At 42.7% G+C, this 24,047-nt stretch overlaps 1 protein-coding gene and 1 long non-coding RNA gene across 22 annotated transcripts in view; one reads left to right on the top strand and one right to left on the bottom strand.

Moving 5' to 3' along the window:
- Positions 1-5,920, top strand: part of MECOM (MDS1 and EVI1 complex locus) — a 319,792-nt gene extending 313,872 nt beyond the window's left edge. For all 21 annotated transcript variants that reach the window (XM_080605386.1, XM_080605375.1, XM_080605389.1 and 18 more), the window contains 3 exons: positions 2,190-2,426; positions 3,228-3,414; positions 4,279-5,920. In XM_080605386.1, the coding sequence (XP_080461512.1) occupies positions 2,190-2,426; positions 3,228-3,414; positions 4,279-4,413 (559 nt within the window). In that variant the 3' untranslated portion in view covers positions 4,414-5,920. The remainder of the gene's footprint in view (positions 1-2,189; positions 2,427-3,227; positions 3,415-4,278) is intronic.
- Positions 5,216-19,456, bottom strand: LOC308200175. The gene is made up of 2 exons (XR_013955311.1): positions 19,037-19,456; positions 5,216-7,212 (listed from the first exon to the last, which is right to left on the bottom strand). It is a non-coding gene; the product is annotated as an uncharacterized lncRNA (long non-coding RNA).
- Positions 19,457-24,047: the final 4,591 nt, after the last annotated feature.

The raw sequence follows: 24,047 nt of genomic DNA, 5'->3' as shown, positions 1-24,047 counted from the left end.
GATTTATTAATTATATGTGTTTTAAGCTAGCAGAATATAGACCATTTCTAAAGATTCTCAGCTAATAAAAATATAGCTAAGCAAAAAATAAAAAGGCTGTAACAGGGATACGCATATCAACCATACATTTCTTTGAGACTGGTTTTGCATTATGCATTACTTGCACTTTTGATTTGGCATTACATTATCGACATCAAAAATTTCTTACTGTTGGTGATAAACTTCACTGTCTCCTCAATTTCCAGATGTCTTTGTGAGGGAATAAAAATGGTGGACATAACACAATTTCCCCGAAAGTATTGGATTAAGTGATTACATGCATATTCAAATTCCATTCCATCTTGATTGGCAATGAGTGCTTGGGATTTTTTTTTTGCACATCTGGTCTCAACATGTCCTCCAACAGGAAGTCAGCAAAGTGAAAAGGTTGCTGGGTTATGCAGTGTTTCCTTTCTAAATTTGGCACTTCAGACTGCTTTTGATGGATATTTTATCCCTGGCAAATTGCTGCATTTGAAAGCATAATTAGAGAATCTGTTTTCTTAATCACATGGCTTTTGTTACTTTGGTTGTAGTCCATCTCCCTTTCATTTCTAGCAGCCTCAATTGAGCATAGCAAGCAAGTTGGCAGCCCAGACTGTGCTCAGCAATTTCTTATATCTGCGTATTTAAATAAAAGATGATAAAGAGATACTGCTCTGATTAACTTAGAGAGGGGGTGGTTGCTTCAGCTCTCCCGACTCTGCTCACCCTCAGATTTTTTGATACTGTGATATAAACAGACCATTCCCTAGCTTTCTTTAATGCAGTAAGCACTAAAGTTGTGACAATTGGCTGGAATTTGCTCAGAAAATAGATGAAACTGTTGTGTTTAGGAAAACGACGCTATCGTCGTATAACAAACTAGATTTCACTTGTGTATGCTCCATAAGAAAGTACATCTGTTATAACAGCAAGTCTAACATTAAATATGAAATTTGCTGATAGGACTCATCCTTATCTAGCGAAAACTTTTGGTATATTCCATATTGTCCCGCACAGTTTGAAGCACACGCGGTCTAAAGCAAACTGCAGGCGGACAATAAGGTTTCCATTTTTATAACTGTATTCCTGGAAGAGTAGGGACCTTTTGCACAATTAGAACAATAGATGAATCAAGGTCTCCATGCTACGTAAAACAGCGGGGCAGATAGGCTGGTAGCGTGCGCTCGCGTGGTTCCACTGAGTTCAGCCCTGGCATGCCCTGGGCACGTCTGGCCACGCGTTTCCCAGTGCAGTGGTTGTGCTGAGTATCGTTAGCTCCCATTTAATGCAGTGGACGCGATGCATCTCTAGTAGTCAAAATCCTTCAGGACTGAGGCCATTAGCAAATAAGCCTCTACTTCAGCATGGATATTGTGCCCTTGATAAAATCCCATAGGAAGTAGTTAAGAGGAGTCATTGTCTGAAAGCAAGAGACAATGTAATAACAGCATTTGGACCAAAAGGTTCTCCACATACTCATTTTGTAAGAATAGAGGTGTCTCATTTAAAATGCTTTGTGACCTTTCTTTTAATACTTCTTCAAATCAGTCAGTAGTCATAGTTCAGTGTGAAGGCAGAATTGCAGACAACTCTTCATGTCTTCAGCTGAAGTCACTTAGGTTCCCATGTATGTAATCCATACGTTCACTTAAGTAGTATGGCTTCCAAATGGATGATGGTGTGCAAAATTAATTATGCATGTAATTTTGACTTTAAAACTCCTGACGCAGTATTGGATGTCATTCTTGAAAATGCCAGATCTCATTTTCAGAGTTTCTCGGCCCCTACAGCTTCTGCTAAAAGTCAGAGTTGTTTTGCCTAGACTACAGACGTGGTTGGAAATATGAGATGAAATAATGCGTGAGAAAATTTGGAATGGATATCTGAACATCCCTCCTCTTGAACAGTAGTTCTAGGCTCCCAGGATAACAGGAAAATCCCATGCTGATTGCGCTGTAATGTCCCACTGATTTTTGAGTGGGTCTTTCTACAATACTGCTTAAATGTCTGAAGCTCAAAAAGATAAATAATACATTTATTTTTTTTCAGGAAATTATGTTATTCTACTGGGACATTCTTTTCAGATCCATCTCCAACAATTTGCCGGTGTGGAGCTTTCACGAGTTGTTTTTGATTATTGCACGTTTTTATTTTGGTACTTTCAGAATGAATGGCAGCCACTTTAAGGATGAAAAAGCCATGGTAACCAGCCAGAACTCGGATTTGCTGGATGACGAAGAGGCAGAAGATGAAGTAATGATGGACGAAGAAGATGAAGAAAGCGAAATTGCAGGGAAAGCAGTCAAAGAGCCTGTTACAAGCGACATGCACGAGGGGACTCCAGAGGAGGATTACGAGGAAACGAGTACTTTGGACATGAACTGCAAAGCTTCCCCTGGCAGGTTGGTTCCTTCCTAGTATTGGTTCACTCAATGCACAAAATAAAAACAATAAACCATACAAGAGTGCCAGCACCAAACTGTGTGCCGTGGGAACCCGTTCGAGGTAGCCAACTTCCCAGTTACGATAGCAACATGCATCCGTGTTTTGGTCAATACCAGCCCTGTTTTCAGTCTCTTCATACAAAATGGGGCCGCTAAGAGGAAAAATAAGTTCACTCAGGGAACTATTGTCAGGTTTTGGGTGAGACAGGAAATGTTCTTGGGAGATACGTTATCTGCTTAAACCTACCCTAATCTCCCATAATGGTCTTGTGAAAGGCTGTGGAGACACCAGAAGAGAGACAGTCTCTCCCACCTCTGCTCCCACTGCCCACCATCTCCTCTTTAGAACAGAAAATATGATTCCTTTTGTTTCACGATCATGGTTGCACAGTGCAAGGTGGTTAATGAGCCTATAAAAAGGGGATATTCATGGGTGTAAATTTGAGAGCAAGAGGGAACGCAGTGAGGATCAGCCTTAAACCCCAAGTTGGTGGTGGGCAGCACTAGATGTGACTGAGGGTGGTTTGTCTGATGTGACCGTGCACTGCAGGACATGAGCCAGACACTAAGGGGGCTCCGGGGGCTCCTTCAACGCTGCTGCTTACTGGGCAGCTCTGCAGCATGTGTGATTTTTGGTGCAGGTAGTTCAAAAGCTTGGAGTGAATGTGAATGCCTAAGAAGGTTGGGCAACAGCCATTCTGAGCAGCCTGCAGTTAACAGATGTTAAAACTCCCTGTAACCTCTGTGGTGTTTTTGTAGGTATAAAGAGGAGGAGTATAATAAGACTGGACTTTCTGCTTTGGACCACATAAGGCACTTCACAGATAGCCTCAAAATGAGGAAAATGGAAGAAAATCAATATAGTGAAGCTGAATTGGCAGCTTTCAATACTTCCCAGCTGCCAGAGGACCTAAAACAACCATTGTACAGGAAATCCAAATCCCAGGTAAAAGTTTTAACTAAGTTAAAATGTTATTGTCACCAGATACCCAAAGGATTAAGCCGTTAGTGTGCGGCGGGCAATGTCGTTTCAGCTTGGTCAGGCGGGGCTGCACTCCACCTCTGTAAATCTGAGCATGCCCCAATTTCCCCGTGCACTTCTACCACACAGAGAGACATCACGGGGTGCTCTGGTCCCAGTACCAGTGGATTTTTTTCCTTCCTTGCTGGTTTTGTTCCTGTCTGCCAGCCGCAGAAATGCTGTGATAAGAAATTGTCACAGTGCCTTCAGACAGCCGGTGCACTCCCGTGGATGCTGTGCAGTTTAGCTGCAGCCTTGCAAGGATGAGATTTGGTCTTCTGGCTGGTTTGGCTTTTTGGTGTTTCTTTTTTAAAGTCTGTTGGATGTTATCACATCCAGGTCAATGGTGTGTTTTAGAAACAGTAATAATTGGACTGATGCCCAAGTGGCATTTCTTGAATTATTTTAAACATTAATTAAAAAGTGTCTTTTTAGCCCCTGTAAAGATTCCTGTTTTAAAAATTGCAGAATATGCCCATGGAGAAGGTCACAGCAAAGCCTCTTGTGCCAAGAATCTGAAGGCAAATGAGACTCTGGGACCTTGCCTATTATCAAAGTTTTTTCAGAGCTTCATGAAGCCAGAGGAAAGCACAAATAATTACTGCTATTAGTGAGTCAAAAGTGTCAGTGAAAAGGTTGACAGTGGTTTAACCTAACGCACTTGGATTTTTTTCATGAAGCTCAGAGGAACAGTTGTGGTCTAAAAGATGCCTGGGCCACATAGAAGTAGCATGGTTTTAACCTCAGATAACTTGAAGCATGACCTCTTTTTCTTTTTTCCCTGTCCAGGCGTATGCTATGATGCTCTCTCTCTCCGACAAGGACTCCCTTCATTCTGCATCCCACAATTCTCCCAATATGTGGCACAGTATGGCGAGAGCTGCTGCAGAATCCAGCGCCATCCAATCCATCAGTCACGTATGACATTGTGAAGTCTTACCAAGAATGGGACCAAGTCCAAACCAGTAGCATGGCTCTTTCATATATGACTGTTTAAAAGACTGCTGAGCAGAATGCCTTATAAATCTGCAGGGTCACTCATTTAAAGTCTGGTGACCTTAAACTGAATAATTTTAAAAAGAAAGAAACTATTTATTCTCAATATTTTGTTTTGCACAGCAAAGGCAGCTGCTGACTTCTGGAGGATCAATGCGACTTAAAAAAAAAAAAAAGGTTTCAGTGGATTATGTAAACCGGGGCCGGGAAAAAGTGTCTTCCAGTTCACCCGGCTTTGAGGGGCAGGGGCAAAAGGGTTAAGACTGCATTGATACACACATGGGCACTCCTTTAAAGTAGTAACTGAATTCATTTTCTTTTTGTATAAGATAGTTTGACACAGGATTGGGAACAGTTGCTTTTATGTACAAATCTCTTCATTAAAGCTTTATGCATTTTAGCCCTTCAAAGAAAGAAAATAGTTCTATCAAATGCACACTATCCATCGTAAATGTAGAAAGAAGTAACAGGGAATATTTTGTTCTCTCCGTAATTCTTTTGCCTTCTCAACTGCATTGTTAAAAAAAAAGGAAAATCACAAAAAAAAAGAAAAAAAAAGAACTATGAGTAACAATACATAAGAGGCTTGTGTATATTGTAAACTATGAATGTTCACTACTCCAAGAAGCTAAATCATCCAGATAATTCCGTGAAAGCACCACGTCCATCGACAGCACCACTAGTTCAAATCATTGTAATGAGATTTTAATTTTAGACAATCATGTCACTATTTTGTTGTATTGTTTCCTTTCCCCCTTCCCTCTAATTTCTTCTTTGTGTTGTGTGTACCATGTATTTATTTGTTGGCAAACAATTGTTTGTTGATTAAAATAGCACTGTTCCTGTAACAAACAGCACTGCTCCAGTCCCCCACTGCTTTACAATGTAGGCACCCATGTACTTAAAAAAAAGTGAGGTGAACTGATCTGTGTATATGGGAGTGCAAAACAGTGTTTGAAATTTTCTTACATTCCTCTTTTATTTTATTTTTTTCCTTTTAATGAACTAAATAACTAATAGATGCGACTTAGTTTTTTTGTAATACAGTAAATTGATTCAATTGTATAAACAGTTATAATTTCTTCATGAAAGCATGATTCTTCTGATTAAAAACTGTACCCAATATTTTATGCTGGTTGTCTGCGAGCTTGTGTGATGTTATGTTCATGTTAATCCTATTTGTAAGATGAAGTGTTCCAAATTTATGTTTAAAAAAATAAATAAATAACGGAAGGTATTCAGTTATTTTTGGGGTTTTTTTTGGCCTTTAGTGAGGGACCAGATTTATTTTTCCTTTTGTTTATAATCTCATTTTGAAATAATCGGCAAGTTGAGGTACTTTCTTTAAATGCTTTGTACAATGTAACTGTTACGCATTTCAGTACATTACTATGGGAGGATCAACTTAAAAAAAAAAAATAAAGGACTACAAAACTGAAGGGATCCTTTTCCTTATTGCTTGCTTTTTGTCTGGGTCAGGTCAAAAATTTTCATTTTTCATCTGCAGTTTGGGGAGTGAAGAGAGCTGTTGTGCATGTCTGCGGGGCCACAGCGTGAGGGCAGCCACAGCACGAGGGGAAGCACCTGGGACTTGGTCGTGCGGCTGCAGGCCCGACCCCGAGTCTCTCAGAGCCCCTCTGTCTCCCAGGTCTCTCCAGCGGGCTTGAGATGAGCCCTTTAAGCTTCAAAATGCTGCCTTGAGAGAAACATTTCCTTCATTTTATGGGAGGGGCTTGTAGAAAGTCATCTTCTGATGCTCTTGTAGAGCCTTGAGCTCGAGCTGGTGAGGCCCCCACCTGCCTGCTCATGAGGTGACGTTAGGGAGCGGTGAGTAACCACGAAACGTTACTGACTCGCCAGAATGATAAAAATCCATAATTAGGAAGCTAAATTGGCCTCCAAGTGCATAAAATGAGCCTTTAGGGTCTATCTAAAAGGAAAAAAGTTTTAGTCTGAGTGTTCCCTTTGCAGTCAGGTCCAAAGCCCTGCTCCTCCTGGACACGCAGAGCAGCGGGAGGTGGCATGTCCAGGAAGAGCCACCTTTTGCCCAGGAAATGCACATTTTCCTGCTCCTCCTGTCAAGAGAGAGGGACTGAGGCAGCTCCAAAGGGGGCCCTGAGGATGTCCCTGCCAGTCACACACGGCCGTCCTTCAAGTTGAAGTGTCTCAGAAGAGTAGACCTGACACACCGTAGAGGTTTTTTTGCAATAGGACCAAGGATTGCTATCACCAGATGCAAACGAGCTGGTGTGAGCCAGCAATGCTGGGTATCAGTAACCACATACAGAAACGCGCCGCTTTTCAGGGAGAAAGGCACGTTTAGGGGCCATGTTTTGTGGGAGGTTTAGTTAAACCTGGCTCCAGTGAAGATAAATGTGCTTTCAGAGATGGAGGCCTTGTCTCCAGCTCAAAGGCACGGGGAGGTCCCGCTGGCCAGACACCTCTCCGAGCAGCATGACTGCATTTACCTGATCAATAAATAAAGGTTCTCAGAGCTCATCAGGTGCTTCAGTGACATTTCAGGCTACCATAGAGGTCGTTCTTGCCTTCAGCCCAGCTGTGGTCTGACTTGTTTTATAACCAGCTGGTAGCAATGGGGACGTCGGCAGGGCTGACTGCAGCACGGACAGACGGACGGGCATGGGCTGCCCTGAGCCTCCCGAGCATCGTGCGCAGGTCAGTGTCAGGCTGTCACCTCAGGGCCTGTGGTCTTCACCTAAAACATACCTGGGGAAAAAGAAAAAAAAAAAAAAAAAGCCTGTGTGCACGTTATTGTCCTCGCTTCATTGGCCTGAGCCAATGGTCAGGTACCTGCAGATAATTGCAGAAATAGCCTATTATTTTTCATGCTGTTAAAGTCACCCTGGAACCTGGTTTTAAGTTACTGCCAAATGAAGGGAACAAATAGATTAATCAGTCAAGTTTTATCTGCAAACAACTTTCCAGATCGTTTTCTCCTTTAATTCACTGCAATGACAGTTCTTATCAGCTCTGCCCTCACCTGCCCTAGATGAAAGGGGTTTTTCTGGAGGTGGAGAAAGGGTGGGACAGCTTCCCTTGGGTTTAATGTTCTGGGTTACAGTAGCAGCCTCCCATCGTATAACTGTCAAGGAAAGGCCTGGTTTGGCCCAGCCACAGGGCTGGTTTAACCTATGCGTGCCCAGGTCTGTTGACCCCGGGGCAGTGGTTGTGCAGGGCTAGCACCTACTCTCCAAATCCACGAGGAAGCTGCAGACTCTGCATGCAGGGTGTGATGAACTTGGGGGGCAAGCAGAGGGCTTGAAACGTGTTGAGAAGGGCCACTTGGGCCAGTCAAAACACCAGGATTTCAAGGAAGGGGGAGGAAAAAAGCCAACACGTTGATCGGTTTGATGTATGACCATTATTCACATAGACTTACTTGTGAAGGATTTTTTTCCCCTTAATTTATTACGATCTCTGTAGGGCAGTAAAAAATATTTTGCAATGTACCAAGAAACAAATGAGTTTGTGGTAAGGAAAAGAGCAGTAACACTGTCTTGCAGTCCTCTAGTGCTGGTGAGATACTTTGAAATGAAAACACAAAGCTTGCGACAATAGGAGACTGATTTATCTCTAGGGGTCCTTCAACTTCATTTAGATACCTTACCATGACCTTGACTTGCATTGCCTTTTCTCAGCAGCATTGTTATTCACAGAGAGGAACAACTGAAAAGCAGACCCAGACTCCATTAGCTACCTCATCCCCCAAATAAATGAAGAAAACTGGGCAGTTTTTGTGTTTTTGTCATAACTTCCCTAAACCTCCCCGCAGAGAAATGCACTTGTCCAGATGCAGATTGCTAACTGAGGACCACAGTTTCTGGCTTTCTGCTGCAGTGCTATTTTTTAAAGAAAAGAATTATTGGAGTAGTTTTAGAAAACAAACCTTTAGCTTGTTTCAGCATCATCCTACTGTTCAACCCGCTGTAGTAGTTTTCCATAAGTCAACAAATCATTCCCATGTGATACAGCAGACTTACTACATGACAGAGCAGCATATTACCACCTCAATTTCTATCTACAGAGTATAACAAAGCACCAGCATGACAAGATGATTAATCAATATTTCACCCTGGCCCAGACCCTTGCTAGCACTGCAGGTCCGAGTCTCTGCTCCTGTGTCAGCCCTGCTGCCTCGCTGTGTTAATAGCCACATTTGCGGCGTAATGGGAGGGGAAGTTATTATAAAAACATTTGAGAGGCTGCTTTTGCTCAGAGGTTCAGCCTGGCCTGTTGCTGCGTGCATGTCTTGAACTTTAAAACTTTCTGTCAGCTCCCCCTTTTTCAGGCACACGCAGAATTGCTGCGAGCTCCTGGATCCTTTCCCCGCACTGCGCTGCCTTCCAGCCACATTAAGTCTCATTTGCGGTTTTGCTGGTCAGTCACGGAGTGGTGCAGAAAAGCTACTTTGGTTTAAAGATGCTTCCAGTAATGATTTAAACAAAACAAATCCATCCAGCTCCAAACAGAAGACCCTTTCTCCATGTCAAAGACCGCGTACCTTGCCAGGACTCCGGTTATAAGAAAAATGTATTCTGAATCCTGGCCAAAACCATCCTTTTCCCATCCTATTGAAAGTCTGTGTAAGTTTTTGAGTATACCTAGTATGTGGCTTCCACTAGCACTATTAATTCGTCTTTTGTTTCGATATAGAAAAGGGTGCCAACATTAGGAAAGGCTTAGCTACACAGTTCAGATTCACTTAACAAAGTCTGGGGAGCAGGAGAAGGGCAGAACATCAAATAACATAAACTAAGAAAAAAAAAAAAAGGCTATATTCCTCATCGTCTTTTCTTTTCCTCCCCCCCCCCAGCTTAGATTCATCTGTTGCTAGAGGAGAACAATTTTCAGCAAAGCTTTCTATTTTCCTAGAATTGAGATTTTAATCAGAATAACATTCAAATAATCCTTGAAAAGAGGCCCCACAGACAGAAACTTGTGGTACGTCTTTTAGGACCGGAGTCTTTTTCCCAAAGCTGCCCCAAAGCTGCCTCTTGGATTTTGTTTGGGACCGGCTGCCCCAGGGTACAACCATAAACCAGACTAACACAGAGCCCTGTGCCGCAGCATGCTACAAGCAGAGGCTCTTTTTTTTTTTTTTTTTTTTAATCCAGGAGTGACTGTGTTTTAATGGCAATTGAAGCTATTTATGCCTATAAATCCACTCAGGGAAGGTTTTGGAACCTTTTATTGTGACGGATGCTGTGCAAATATAAAAGCACTCTGCTGCAACCAGCTGGGTAGGTAGGAGCTGCAGCAGTATCTGCTCTGCTTGTCTGACTGGAGGGTCTGCAAGAAGGCACCTTCTGAAGGGACCCTCCTTTTTCCTGCTGTATTTTAATACTAATTAATTCCAGAAAGGCTAAAGAAATGTGATGAAATGCTACACTTCTAAGAAAAAGTTTTGCCTGAGAGTCTGGAAGCAGGCCTCCCAGCGCGGGAGGGCCTGGTGGGAGAAATGGGTTAGTGGTCATTTTGATGCTAAATTATCAGTAATTAAGAAGTTGATTTTCTGGGATTGAAGAAAATTTTAAACAGCTGCTTCTTTCAGGCCTTTATTCCTTATTTTCATTAGCATGTGCTAAGGCAATCTGGAAAATATATTTCGATCTATATTATGCTATGTCAAGACCCCAGCATCTGTACCTTGGGGCAGATACATATGAGATAGCCGAGGGTACATTTGCCAGCACGCACATGTGGAAATGTTCAATTTGTAATATGATTATAGCCCCAAAACAAAGCCCGCTTGATACCTGTGGCATATTTGTTTCATGGTAAGTGCAGAAAATTCTCAAAATCGTGTCATGTTTCGCATCACCAGCCAACTCAAACTATAGAAGTAGCGCTTTAATTCCTGGGGAATCTCTTTAAACAGGCACGTGTCAGGCCCAATTAGGGTCCGGGCAGCCCCGCGCTAATTGGGCTGAGGCGTGCAGCAGCAGGACGTGGTCAGTCAGCACAGCAGCCCCGTGGCCAGGCCAGCACTGTGGTACTCCTCCGACATGGTTGTCCCTCGGGCCTGTAGGCCGCCACGTGGGAATCCAGGCTCAAAAATCACCTGGAAAAGGTTAAATCGAGTGAGTGAGAGCTTTTAGCAGTGGTGGATAAAACAGCTCAGGGTGGTAAGCCGCCAGCCAGCCGCATGGTCCCAGGTCCAAACAAGCCCTTAGGCACCTGCGCTCAGGGTGGGCCTAAGGCCCAACTCGCAGCTCACACGGCCAAGCTGGGGCTCACACACGACAGGTAAATTTTGGGACACAACGCTCAGCACCAGGACTAGTGTGGGGTTTCCCCTTGGCTCTGCTCCTTGTCCCCATTCCTGCTGGGAGCAGCGTGGGGCCAGGCACTGTGCCCCCACCTTGCCGTGTCTGCGTCCCCTCGGGAGCTGGGCCTGGTTTGAGAATACCCAGGTGTGATCACAACCCCCAGGAGAAAAGGAAAAAAAAAAAAGGAAAAGAAAGAAAAGAGAAGAGATGTGGATATGAATTGGATATGAATTGAAGCATATTGAGGCTTTCAACCCTGAAATCCAGCACGAATTGTGTGAAAAGCCCAGCAATGGACTCCATTTCAGATTGTCTTTGATCAACATGAAACTGAAACATTGGAGGGCAGAGGCTCATGATCTTCATTTAAAAGTGACTCTTGCAAACCTTTTAATGATTCAGATCTTCCTAATTATGGAACTGGGTTTTACTGTACCCAGATCTTTCTCCTGTTGCTGCCAGGCCTTTTAAGCACCCATCTGCTGAATCAGCTTGCTAATTTGCCTGTAGACTGAGCACGGATCTTTTCTAGCCCCCATCGTCTCTTGGCTGATTCTTACCAGACAAACAGTAGCCAGCTCCTTCCCCAGCGTCCCCTCAGCCCCCAGGGGGACACGGCGTGCCTTTGTCCTTCTCTCCTGGAGGAGGAAAACATCAGCAACAAAAAAGCGAGGATCTCATACAGCAGTGCATTGTTCCCCAGCAAAAATTGATCTTAAAAAAAAAAACCTCACAACTTCAGTATTTTTAAAAATTGAATAAGACAGTAGTCCAATGCTAAATTTAGAAGACTTGTCCTACTGGAGCTCCTTCCTTACAATTTATTGAATAGACTGGGAAGAAAGTAAAATATTCAGAAGAAGACACAGCAGACATGCCTGTAAATAAAAGCACGTACTCATGCCATACTCATACCTTAAAGGAGGATAATCTTTGCAACTCTGGGAGCAACATGAAGTCTGTGTGGGCTGCACCGGCAGCGTGAGGTGTGCTGACCCTTCCTCAGGAGGGGACTATGAAAGATGTGAAGTCCGGTCAGCTGCAGTCACTTGGAACCGTGCAATTAAAAATTCGTTCTGAAGGATCCCCAGAACCTCTGCTCTGCGTAACCACAAGCCACAAAACCCTTCGCAATCCACTCTAACAAAGTAAAGACCTTTATTACATTTAGACTTGATTCCCTGGTACTCTTTTTGGAAGCCGTTATGCTGTTTTTATTACTTAAGAGCTATTAAAACCTTAACCACTGCATGGAGCAGTTCACTCCAGCTTTACACTCATCCATAAAAACCCTGAAGGGGAGATCAAGAACTAGTTTTTGGACCTGACAGCCTGTCAGCTGAGGAATGCCAGAATCAGGTCGGAATTTGTCCCTGTCCCCTCTGAGCGTACAGACCAGGGTGAAAAGCTGACATGGAGGAGCAGGACTTGTAACTGGATTTTCACCATGCTTTTCTTCGCTACTTGTAAGGAAGGACACGGTGGAAAGCTGTAGTGACCTCTCCTTCCCCCTTGTGTCAGTCAAAAGTCAAGCTGTGCTTATGCCACCCTCTGTTAGCTTAGCAAGGAGCAACGCTGGAAGGAAATTCACTGTGAGAAGAACTAAGAGTGCAGGAGCAAGGGACTGGTGTCAGTCCAAATACCGACACCAAAAGAAAACAACAAAACTCTTGAAGCAGCTTAAATTTGGCACGGTGCTGGGAGAGAAGAAGCATGTGTGGGTAATCATCAGGATGGCACAACAGCATTGGAGCAGCTCAGTCACCCCCCCCCCCCCCAAAAAAAACCTCTGAAGCACGAGTGCAAAACCAAAACAACCTGACATGGTGTAATGGAAATGGCACAGGCCAAAAGCATCTATAAGGGAACTCCCTATATTGGTCTTTACGTTGCTCAGATACTGGTGGTGTGTGTAATACAGAAGCTAGCTCAAAGCCTCTCATTATTTTCACTTTTTTATTATGGAGTCGAAAAATCTGGCTTTCTCAGCTCACCGCTAGTTCCAAAACATAACTTCCTCCTCCTCCACTCTGCCACTGAATTTTTAATATTTCCTCTTTGGAAAATGTCAGGAGCCTCAGCAGGGTGTTGGTTTCTGCTGTAACACAGCTCTGTCGGGGATGAGAGAGGCTAGGGGCAGCACTTTGCCACTGGAAAATATAAACTCCCTACTCTCCCCGCAGCAAAAAATAATAATAATTAAATAAATAAAAATAATATTTTCTCTGAAACCTGAAGGACTGGCCTTGCAAATTATCTGTTTATAAAGTTTCTTCATCTCAGCTGAAACAATGATCCCAGTACGTTTTCTTTTAAACTCTGTCTCCCAGTCAGAGTGGCCACCTACTTTGTTGTCCAAATTTCTCGTGCAGTTCGAATCCTACAATGCATAATCTCAGTAGGGTTATCAGTTATGTCATGCATTATAAAGCCTCCAATCAGCGTAGTGGGAAACAACATTTTCATTTAATACCAGGAGAAACAGTGGAAGTCAGCGATTGATACCAACACAATGATGGGAAAAAGTGTCCAGAGGTGCTACTCACATAATCTCACTTTACAACATCTTGAAAATTCAATAGAAAGGACTTTGCTAACAATACCAGAATGACATACCGCTGATTATTGTTCCTAAAGCTCTTAACAATAAGAAAGCTCTCTAAATATATCTCAACAAAAAACATATAACAGTTTGTTTCTTTTTTTTTTTTTTACAAAGCACATAGTATTAGTCAACAATTGCTCTGTGGTGTAAGCCCATAAAGGCTGTTGGCTGGTAATGTTCTGGGAAATGAGCTCTTGAAAGATCTTTTTTTCTTTTTTAAACATGCCTAACAATTGTATCTTAAAACAATCCTGGAAGCACAAGTATCTGCAAACTGCAAGGACCCACTCTAACTTATTTTCTTAAGTCTGAAGAAAGAACTAGCTACTCATGCATTTTCTTCATACACTTCAGAATTCAGACGTGAGAAGTAATTTTTAGCTCAGAGCAGAAATGAAAACCTTTTTAAGGACCAACTGTTTCTTGTTAAGCCCCTGGTCTCTGCAGAGTTGGGTGAGTTATCCAAGTGACACGTGAGCACTTTTCTGGTTAATCTCTCCTCAGCAGCCAGAGTCCTCAGTTTAACGTGACTTAAAGAAAGGGTTAAAATATAATTAAGCATACATTAAATATGCCAGGACTTTTCCCTCAGAAGTGAAGTTGAAATAGGCATATTTACTGCTAAACCCACACTTCAGGGGTTGCACTGGCAACCACTTAGAAGTCAGTGTCTACTCCGTAAGAGCCCTGACAGTAATTTATTGCTCGGCACCTTCCAAAATCAGCCCCTACCTCTGGGGCTGTTGCTGCTAATACAGAAGCACAGGAGTGAAGCCACATACAGGAATAAATCACTCGCTCTGCAGCGTCAGGCCTGTAGCAACGTTTCATTATTACGTTATTGTACAGCCCTTCTGGTGTGCATGGCCATCCAGAAAGTAGCTGATAAAGATTAAATGATAATTTAAATTCCTTTGATAGTGTTTACATTTAAAAAGCAAACCGAACCCTTATGTTGCACAAATCTCAGCTGCATTTATAGCATTTATAGCATTAAAAGGCCAATGAAAGATCCTTAAAAATCATTAACTGAAGTAAACATTGAATCACATTACAGAGTCAACAAGAGAGTTTTTTTTTTTTTTTTTGAATGAAATAAATGTGTCATGCTTGAGGATATTGAGAGAAATATTCACAGGATTTTCTTTTATTACATGCTCTTAATCTCTCTGTTTATTATTGAAGTGGTTAATAAGCAATTCCTAAAACAGATCCAGAAGGTGTCTTTAGCAGCCTGACTGTCAGCCCACACCACCGAGATATGTTTTCCACCAGAGTTTTGCAATCCTATCTTGATTTCACCTTAAACACGTTTTGGAATGATTATTTTTGTTCTCTGAACTTAGACATTAGTTGTATAGATTCAGTTAAGATTTGTTTGCCGTTGATATAAACAGCATTTACTGGATACAAGATATATCAGAAGGAAGAATTTTAACTTCTGAAAACATTTTAGGACGATCGAATGGACGGAGCAAGAAACCTTGTGAAAAACTCGTCTCGAGCGCTGGCTGCGTGGCGCCGCTTTCCCAGAGGCATCGTCGCACGGTGTTTGTTATTGTTCTTCAGTAAAACCCAAATGTATTTAAAGAAGTAGACTCATTATGTACTTCACTTGGAGATTTTTTCCCTTCCCCAGTAAACACTATGGAAGTCCTTCACAGCACCTTCTGGTATGTTTTTTGGCAGCCGGTATTGAACCAACCGTCTGATCTCCACCAGTTGAATATATTTACATTAACTTAAACCCTTTGGATTAAGCAAGATTTTGTTTTCTTATCCTTTCTCTAACATGTAAGCACAGACCTAATTAGCGGTCCTGCTCCGCACGGTAAAGGACGTAACGGCTGAATTAGGGGCTGACTCTCCCAAAGGCAGGATTGAAAATACTCCTGGACTTGACGTGGTTTCAAACACGGCTTTGCACATTTTGCTGTTTTCCACTCCTGCCTGATTTTATAGACTCACATTAATACGGAGTGGGAGACACCGTTTGTTGCTCACCCAAGGTCGGCAGCAGCTACAGCGGCTGCGGTTAACGCTGGGAGCAGGGGGATGCCTTCACTTTAGCCCTGGTTAAAGGCCCTGCTCCTGCGCCCGTGCACCGGGGCCGGCTCAGGCAAGCGCATGGCAGAGCTTTTGTTGTTGTTGTTTGGTTTTGAAGTCAAGAAATAGGAAACTGCTTGAATCGCTGGAGCCAGAGCGTCTCTGCAACAGGCAGCCAAATACAAAAAAAAGGGCTGTATCAGTGTTTAATTACTTTGTTGTTTTTAAAATCTTTTTTATTCCTGTTGAAAAGCTCCAACTCGACGGTACCTGGGAGCAGGGCTGATGCTGCCAAAAGCTCCTCACTCGTGACCTGGTGACTTTGAGGACGTGAGGAAAAGCACCCTATCCTCTTTACAGATCCTCCAGCCGCAGGTACCTTCTCCCTGCCCTCCAGACCAAAAGCTTTCCAAAATCCAGACGCAGGAGCAACAAGCTTTCTCCACCAAGGGAAGGACAGCTGCCTGCCCTCCGGGCGGGACACCAACCCCTGCTTCTCTGCAGCACAGCTGGAGCACGTTTGTAGAGGTGTGTAAGATCAGAACAGCCCTGGCAGTGCCCGCGGGACGGCACCGAGCATCCCCAAGGGGCCGGCGGGGATCACGGCGCTCGGCCGGGCACGCTGCCTCGGACCCGCGCTGCAGCCCGAGAGCCGAGCTGACATGGCTGCAAAAATATGTTCCCCACTGACCACACAAGCAAACATGTGCCTCATGAACTACATGATTCATATGTGATCTGAGGTTTAGGGGCAGAGATTTCGGCATTTTTTTAATACTATCTGGCACGTTCGAAAGCACTGTCCAGGAACACGAAACCTTTATGTAAATGATTTTCCATTACTTATTAAATGTGTGTCTTCTTTTCATAGCTCACCCCAGCCCTTACAGTAAAACTGGCATAAGCTCTTCAAAAACAAGCGTGTGAAGGTAAAACCTTCACCGAGGCTTTAGCTTCTGCTGCGAGTGCTGTGAATGTTCGTGTGTGAGCCCAGAAATGTGCCCCGTGGGGACGGCGGAGGGTGAAGGACACCGGGCTCGTCCTGCCTCCCCCAGAGCCCTGCTTGTACGCGCAGCATTTCTTGTCCGTATCAACGCATCTAACATGTGAGAAATATAGTGTGGAAAACTTCTTTCAGCTGCATTTCACGGGCAGGCTCTTTGATCATCTGATGCCTGAGTATTATTCGGCACGCAGGAAAATGGACAACTTAGGTAAAGAGCTAGCCGCGGCTAAACGGCTGTCGACGTTGCCAGCAGCCATTAGGCAGCCTCTGGCTTTGACCAAGAATACTGTAAGGCCAGGGGCAACCTCTCCCTTCCTCTGCACCAGGGCAGTATTTTACAGCAACTGCCCCAATGTGCCAGTCCGTAGCTGAACCTCAGAGCAAACTGCGACTCAAAATAAGTAGCGAGGGTTCAGCTAACAGTGGCTCGCATGCCTAAGTGCAATTTGGTTTAAGGAGAGTAATGCGAGGAGGGAATCCTGTGATGGGTTTCTCTTAACGTTGTCCGTGGTTTATTTTTCTTTGCAGAGCAGTGCAAAGCCTTCCCAGCCCTAATTGCCGGCTGCTCTCTCGTGGCTGTTCGGGGGAACTGCTCGCGTTCCCTCCTGCAGGTCAGAACCGGCTTTTTTCAAAACAAATTACGGAAAAGAGCCAGTTGCCAACTGAAGTGGCCCTGGGCAATTACAAATTCCCCGGCAGGAGGATTTCTAACTGTTATCAGGACTCTTTACAGCTGAGTACACAAGCTCTGGGCTATGCCAGCTCCTTGTTTGGCTGGTATCGGGGAGCAAATTCAGATTTTTTCCTATTCACTGCCCCTTTGAGAAGCCAAGAAACAGGCAGGAGCTGAGACACTTCTGCCTGCCCATCTTGCTGGGCAGATACCAGAGGTGATCTCCCCGTGATGCTGCCAGCGACCGGCAGCAAGTTTTGCTCAATTAGCTGGTAGCTACTATACCGACCTGGAAATTCTGCTTTGCCTTTCTTTTCAGTTATGCCAAGTAGAAGAAGCAGAGTGTAGGTCCGTATGTGGAGCATTATACACGAGCCAGACCTGAGCAGTGCGGAAAGGCTGTCTTGATTCATTGCACTCATATGATTTTGGCTGCAGTAAATTCACTCTCCTGCTACAGCATGCAATTTGAGGGTTTATTGAATACTGGCACAAACAGAGGGAATCATCAAAGTCTAGATAATTGCAGGGCTTTTTTTTTTTTTTTTTTCCTTCCACTGTCATTTCTTTACCAGCTATTGTCTCACTATTTAGGAAAACACAGCCAAATACCTCTCATAAGAAATAAAATATTAAAAAAGTAAATTTTATTCCTTCTTCTATTTCTTTTCCTTGTGGTAGGACTTACTCTTATGTACAATTCTTTACAGCCTCCAGGAAGTTTTTGGTTTCTTCTCCGATTTCTTTATTCATCTTTGTCTCTGAAAAACATTATACAAGATCTGGTCCTTTTTTTTGTTAGCACCAAAACTCTTGGCCCCGTTTCGTTACAGACAGAAATCTAACACCTCTTCTTCAGCAGAAGGAGTTTTCTTTTTATGACCGTCATAGAGGCCTATGAAATCACTGGAAAAGCTTTCTGTTCACCCCAGTGAGCACTAGGCTGACCGCCGGGAGACCGCCTTCCCTTCTCAGCCTTCGCCTACCATTTGTCTTCCCTGCAATCCCCACATTTCAGTTCCCCTAAAAATCACTGGGAGATCATTGGCCATTTCAGAAAAGACAACTGCTCCATCAGAGTCGAAATCTGAGCTCGCACATATGTTTGAAGTTAAGCTAAGGTCTTCTTCCCAGAAATGCTTTGTGAAGTTCTTCTCCAGGCAACTCTTTTCCAGTAAGATAGTGTCTCCTTGCCTGATATTTTGCTTAGTCTAGTTTTCTTTTATCTTCCTTGTCGAACTTAAATGTCGCCATTCACTGCTAGCAGATGTGGTTTGGGATTCCTACATTCTTTTATGCCTTTATTTCAGAGCTTTCATCACAGCTTCTCTTTCAGCTAGGTGAATCAAAGGCCTTTCCATAGTCCAGTCAATGCAAGCTATACATGATGGCTTGTTTTATTTGGCAATCTTCTCCAGTATGTGATTCATTGTCTGCAGGTGATTCATAGTTAGGAAATTACTTCTGAACCCTGCCAGTGCTTGTGGTTGATTAAAGTTCAGAAGTCCCTGTAGTCTGTTCACCAGCGCTTTTTTGTCAACTCAAATATTTGTGTGCAGTAAAGAACAGTAAAAAGTGGATGTGCTATTGACATGAGCAATTTACTTGAATGTTTGCATCTTTAGAAAGTTCTACCAAGATCTCTAGAACTGGCATGAAACTGTTTCACAATGTCTGACTAAATGAATCACGTTTTACAAATAAATATCTGTCAAATTGTTCAATTACTTGAGATTCAGTCATTAAGCAATAAAATAAAGCAGTAAATAGGAGACATCTGCTGCAAAGTGCTACAGAAACATAAGCATCTTTCTCAAGTTACCTTCTTTGCATTTCGGTATAATGATTCACCAAAAATGTCTTACCCAAAGCAATCAAACATCAGAAAATTGTCCCCCACAAAACAATATAGGCATAGCATGGCATCTTACCCAAAGCAAATAGAGCTTAACACCTCGGTGGAGCCTCCCAAGGAACAAAGACGAGCAGTGATCAGTTGACGTGCTACAGCATTATTAGGTGAGATCAGATGGTTCAGAATGCTGAAACCTTAAAAGAAAAATAATAGTGGAAGTCATTGCTTCTGATCTTGAATTAATTTTTTAAAGATGTAAATGGTCCCCTTCCTTTGAAAGATAATATGTCCCATAACGGCCCTGAGAGAACCCAACTTTCTCTTCAGACGATTGCTGTGCTTTGCATCAGAGGTGTTCATAGGCATAACATTAAAATTCAGAGCATAGATGATTGAAGAGTTTAAATACCGAGTTGCTAAAAGACTGCCTGGTCAAATCAATTGCAGCAGTAACTGAACACCAAAATTTGGTAACTCTCAGGTAGCTGCTGCCAGACCGAAGGGGGGATAACAGCTCGTTTCTGTCGGGCACATCTCCACATCAGGATTGCCACTTTCCCCAGGAGGATCACGGGCTTTTTGGCAACATCAGCCCTGAGTGTTGACACAGAAAATGTTTTTTCCAAGAATACAAATTCATTAAAATACCTTTTTGAAATGCACCCAGATAACAGAGAAATTAAAGAGTTGTAGCCTCTTCCATTGGCTTTCAGGAAGCTCAGTCATTGCTTCATCTTGAGTGTCAGTTTGCAGAGCAATGCTTGATTCATGTTTCTTTGAAAAAGAAAATATTTTTAAGACTTATCTTGATAGTTACAGAATTTCCTGTGAAAGATGCACTTTTCCTGCCAAAAGATTCCTACAATGCTCAAGAAGTTCTTCAAAAACTGTAAAACTGGAATGACACTTGCATATTTTACTAGTAATGGAGCATAGTAAAAACATAAATGGAAAGAATACTCAAGTATCCAAATCTGCATTATCACAGAAGTATCAGTTTCTTTCAGACCTCTCTGAGTACAACATTTCAGCACCAGCAGCTCTATCTATAACTTGGCTCATAGTTTATGTTTAAAATTGGAATTACACATACTAAACCAATACAGTATGAAGGTTTCTGTGTATAATTCAAAATTCTTTTCTAAACAGAAACCCTGTTCCGTCTCCATGCTTCAGGTTGTAACAGTCTCTCCACACATACCTCCACTTACAGGACGGGGTGTTCTTTTGCCAAAAGTGAGGTTTCAAATATCTGTTCAGTGATTTTGGTTACTTTCCATTGCCCTCATAAGCCTGAGAAGCTCCAGCAAGTGCAGTGCGTGTTTTAAACCTTCTCCAATATGCTGGTTTAGACTTAAATTGTTGCTATGTTAAGTTTCTCCCAGGATAATTTAGTTTGGGTAAGAACTGGTTAAAAACAAACAAACAAAAAAGCTCCCCCAAGATTTGACTGAGTATAATTGGCAGCAATTTACTAAGAGCACTGGGACATCATGAAATGCAAAATTGGATTAAAAAATAAATAAATCCCTTAACCAGGAGGTTAAGACCTCAGTGTTACATCTCTTCCAAGAAAATGCATCCAGTGCAATTTAAATGAAGACATTCTGTAACTAGGAGCCGAACGCTTGACTTGTAGCCGCTCTTTAAACCTCTCTCTGAAGAGATAGAAATGCTCCCACGTAGGCAAGATTTTCCAAAAGCCATCAGCTCCTTTCCGCTGGCTGCCACTTGTGTTTTCAAGTCTTGCTGGCTCAGCAAACTGCCAGGTTAGTGTTGCCTGCTGAGATACAGTGACTTTTATAAAAAACTTCTGCAAACAACAACAATGAATTTTTGCCTTTTTTTTTTTTTTTATTTTTTCTAAAGGCAGTGCTTGGCTTTGAATTCCAGCCTCATTTTGCCAAAGATATTTGGCTTGGTCACTCAGCCTCTTTGATAGCTTAGATATCGGTGCACTTCGCCTTTATGCAACATGTGCTTTTTATTTTAGGCTATGCAAAAACTATGTCATGACGCTAGGGAAAATATATATCCTCCCACGTCCCAGGAAAAAAAGGATGGAGGTTGATTCAAATTGGTATCCACTCTTCCGTGACAGCAAGTGCATGCACATCTGGCTGATAAAGGTATTTATCTCCAGTGTGCCTCTATGGCTCAGACATCAAGAGGAGCAAAAAATCCACCATGAGTGGTAGATGGACCTCTACAATGAGCCATTCCTCTGGCTGATCTACTCTATTTTTAGACTTTCATTTTAATTAAACTGAAAAATGTCCAAAACAAAAAATGTGTTTTTATAGTAGGATTCAAAAGGCTAGGTACATTCACTGATAAAACACAAGACCACCTTGTTTTTGCCTTTTTTATTTTTTTATTTTTTTTCAGAAAGGCATAGTAGAGTTATTATAAAACTCCGGTATTCCTAGTTATGGCATAGCTGCCTCGTCACACAATGGGAGAGAGAGAGGAGGTGGAAAGACGATTTTCTGAAACAAAACCTTGTGATTGCATGTCACAATCAATTATGCACGATGAGAAGAGAGTAAGATTGCACAGGCAGACAAACAGTGCTAACACCGATGTCCACGTGCGTCCTGGCTGCCAACCTTCAGAAGACAGTGGTGATACTAAAGGTGACAGGAACTGACCAGTCCCCCTATCACGTTTCTAGGACATGTAAAATAAGTTTAAAACAGACAGTGAGCACAAACCACTAATGTGGGGAGACTCCTTCTTCAAAGCCTGGAGAGACTCCTTCGAAACAACAACTCTTCAGAATCATTTACAAATGCTGCCCCATCTGTAAACACAAGAAACATCCTTAATGTAAACAGCGTCCTTCGCTCTGAAAGTGAGAGGAGAAATGAACAGGAAGCAACACAGCAGAAGGAGGAATAAATCAATGACAGACTTTTATGAAACAAGACATCTTGGTCCTTATGCATATACTCACACACCAAAATCGCTTATTAACTCCACATGGATCAAGCAAACCCTTTGGAAAAGAGAGCCTAAAGAGATGAAGAACATGAAAGGAGCATCTAGAAACAGATGGGACATAACGTTTTCAATAAACCCTAACATAGATGGGAATCTTACATAGCAGCAGCTAAACTACCTCGTGCTGTGAGACCATCAGATTTCACAAGCTTAACAACATTGGACTGGATCTATACATGTGGATGAGAATTTGCAGAGGATAAATCTAGCATGTTATTCGGAGCTGATGAGCTGTGTGGTTCAGCAGTAGGGATGCTCCCCCTCGGTTAATACAAGGTACCCATGTAGCACATCACTGGAAGGAGCAGATTTTGATGTGGTTCGAAAGCAAGGGTACAAGCGTTGGTCAGTGTATTTTGCCTGGTTTATGATCAATTAACTGATCTGCCAATTTCCATTCCCCTTCTCTGAACTTTGACTGGGCCAGAAATTCTTGTTCTAAGCCTGGATCTGGGCCTCACTTTTAAATAAAAAGAAAAAATCCCCAAACTCTGGTAATATCGTGTAGTTATTACTTTCATTATAGGAAGACCAACAGGCCCAAAATAAGACTGGAGCCAATATGCTCAGCTCTGTACAGCCATAGTGTAATTCTTCTTGCCTTGAAGAATTTGTAGTCAAAACAAGCAGAAACGACCATCAGTTCAAAAGAAGGTAAAAAAAAGAAAAGAAAAACAAAAAAAAAAAGAAGCAAAGCAGAAAATAAAACCCTAGTTTCTAGATACCCTATGTAGTGCCCTGCTAATGCTGCCTGTTCGTCCTAGACTTTCTAACACCTTCTAATAACTACTGAAGGTAATTTTTTAGTCAAGGGCTACTGTGGTGCTGAGGAACACACAAGTACCATATGACAGAGAAGAGAAGCAATCTTTGCTGTGGAGAGAAAATGCCCCAAGGTATGATCAGATTTCCCATTAAAATGCTTTGTGTATCTTCAGATCTGACTAAACACTACTAGTCACCAATTAAACCTGACACAACAGATAATAAAAATCTATAGCTATCTCTAATATGTAACAGGGCCTACAACTTAATTACCTTAATCACATTTACCCTTACTGTGAGGCTGGCATTTCACAACCAATCATTCCACCTACCTCTTTCAAGCGCTTGATAAAAAGCACCTTTGAGAAAAACACGCACTTTACAAGAAAGCTCTATTAGTCTATGGATTAAGAAAGGAAATTAGTACCCAGGGTCAAATCGCTTTGGTACTATTTACATTGGAAAGGGGCTCCCCGATTTATGTCTATGTAAATAATCCCAGGGAAATTATCTCCTCACTAGGAGCTTGCTGCCAGTGTTGGGCAAGGCTGGAGTGCACAGGCTGTAAATCTGGGCAGGACACGGTGCATCCTCTGCATCTAAGGCGTTACTGTGAAAGTCCTGGAAAGTGCTCACAGACTGGATCAGCCCTGCATTCCAATGTCTTTCCACTTTACTTGTGCCACAAGGCCAGGTCCAATGGGCGAGTGAGAAGAGAGCATGGTGGTAGGCATCCCCATCCTGCTCCGAAATCTCTCCAGGACTGGCCTTTCCAACATGCATCTTTCTAGGGCACAAGGTAATGTTGGTGACTCCAGCTTTTTGCCATGATCCCCTGGAGTCCCGGCCCACCCTGAAGGGAAAGAGTGATGCCAAAGCAAAGAGCCCTATATTCAAAGCAGAGCTGAGCTGCTGACACAAAGAATTCCCAATAGAGACTGTTCCTGGATCACCACACCACCTCCAGGGACTGAATTTGGGAAGTGCCCTGGTGAAGTCAGTGGTGGTTTGTATTATGCAGCCATTTGAAGGAGGCATTTGGGAGAAAGAACAGAAATAGTTTGCTCTACGTTTCTGAAACTGTGTGCTAGTTAGACTCGAGGATGTTTTTGACAAAAGATTGCACAGTGGAACTATTCCAATAAAGAAATCTGTATCGCTATTATTACTCTCCTAATGAACGTGTTAGCAGGACTTAAGGTAAGATAATACCTTCCACTATTGTTACTTCAACTACTATTTCTACCCAGTCTATAAATGTTGTTTTTTTGGGAGAGTTAAGAGACTTTCATAGGAAATAAATATAATTATCCTCATTT

Source organism: Anser brachyrhynchus (assembly GCF_964034855.1).
Source record: "Anser brachyrhynchus genome assembly, chromosome: 9".
NCBI lineage: Eukaryota > Metazoa > Chordata > Aves > Anseriformes > Anatidae > Anser > Anser brachyrhynchus.
This window is presented reverse-complemented; position numbering and strand designations above follow the sequence as displayed.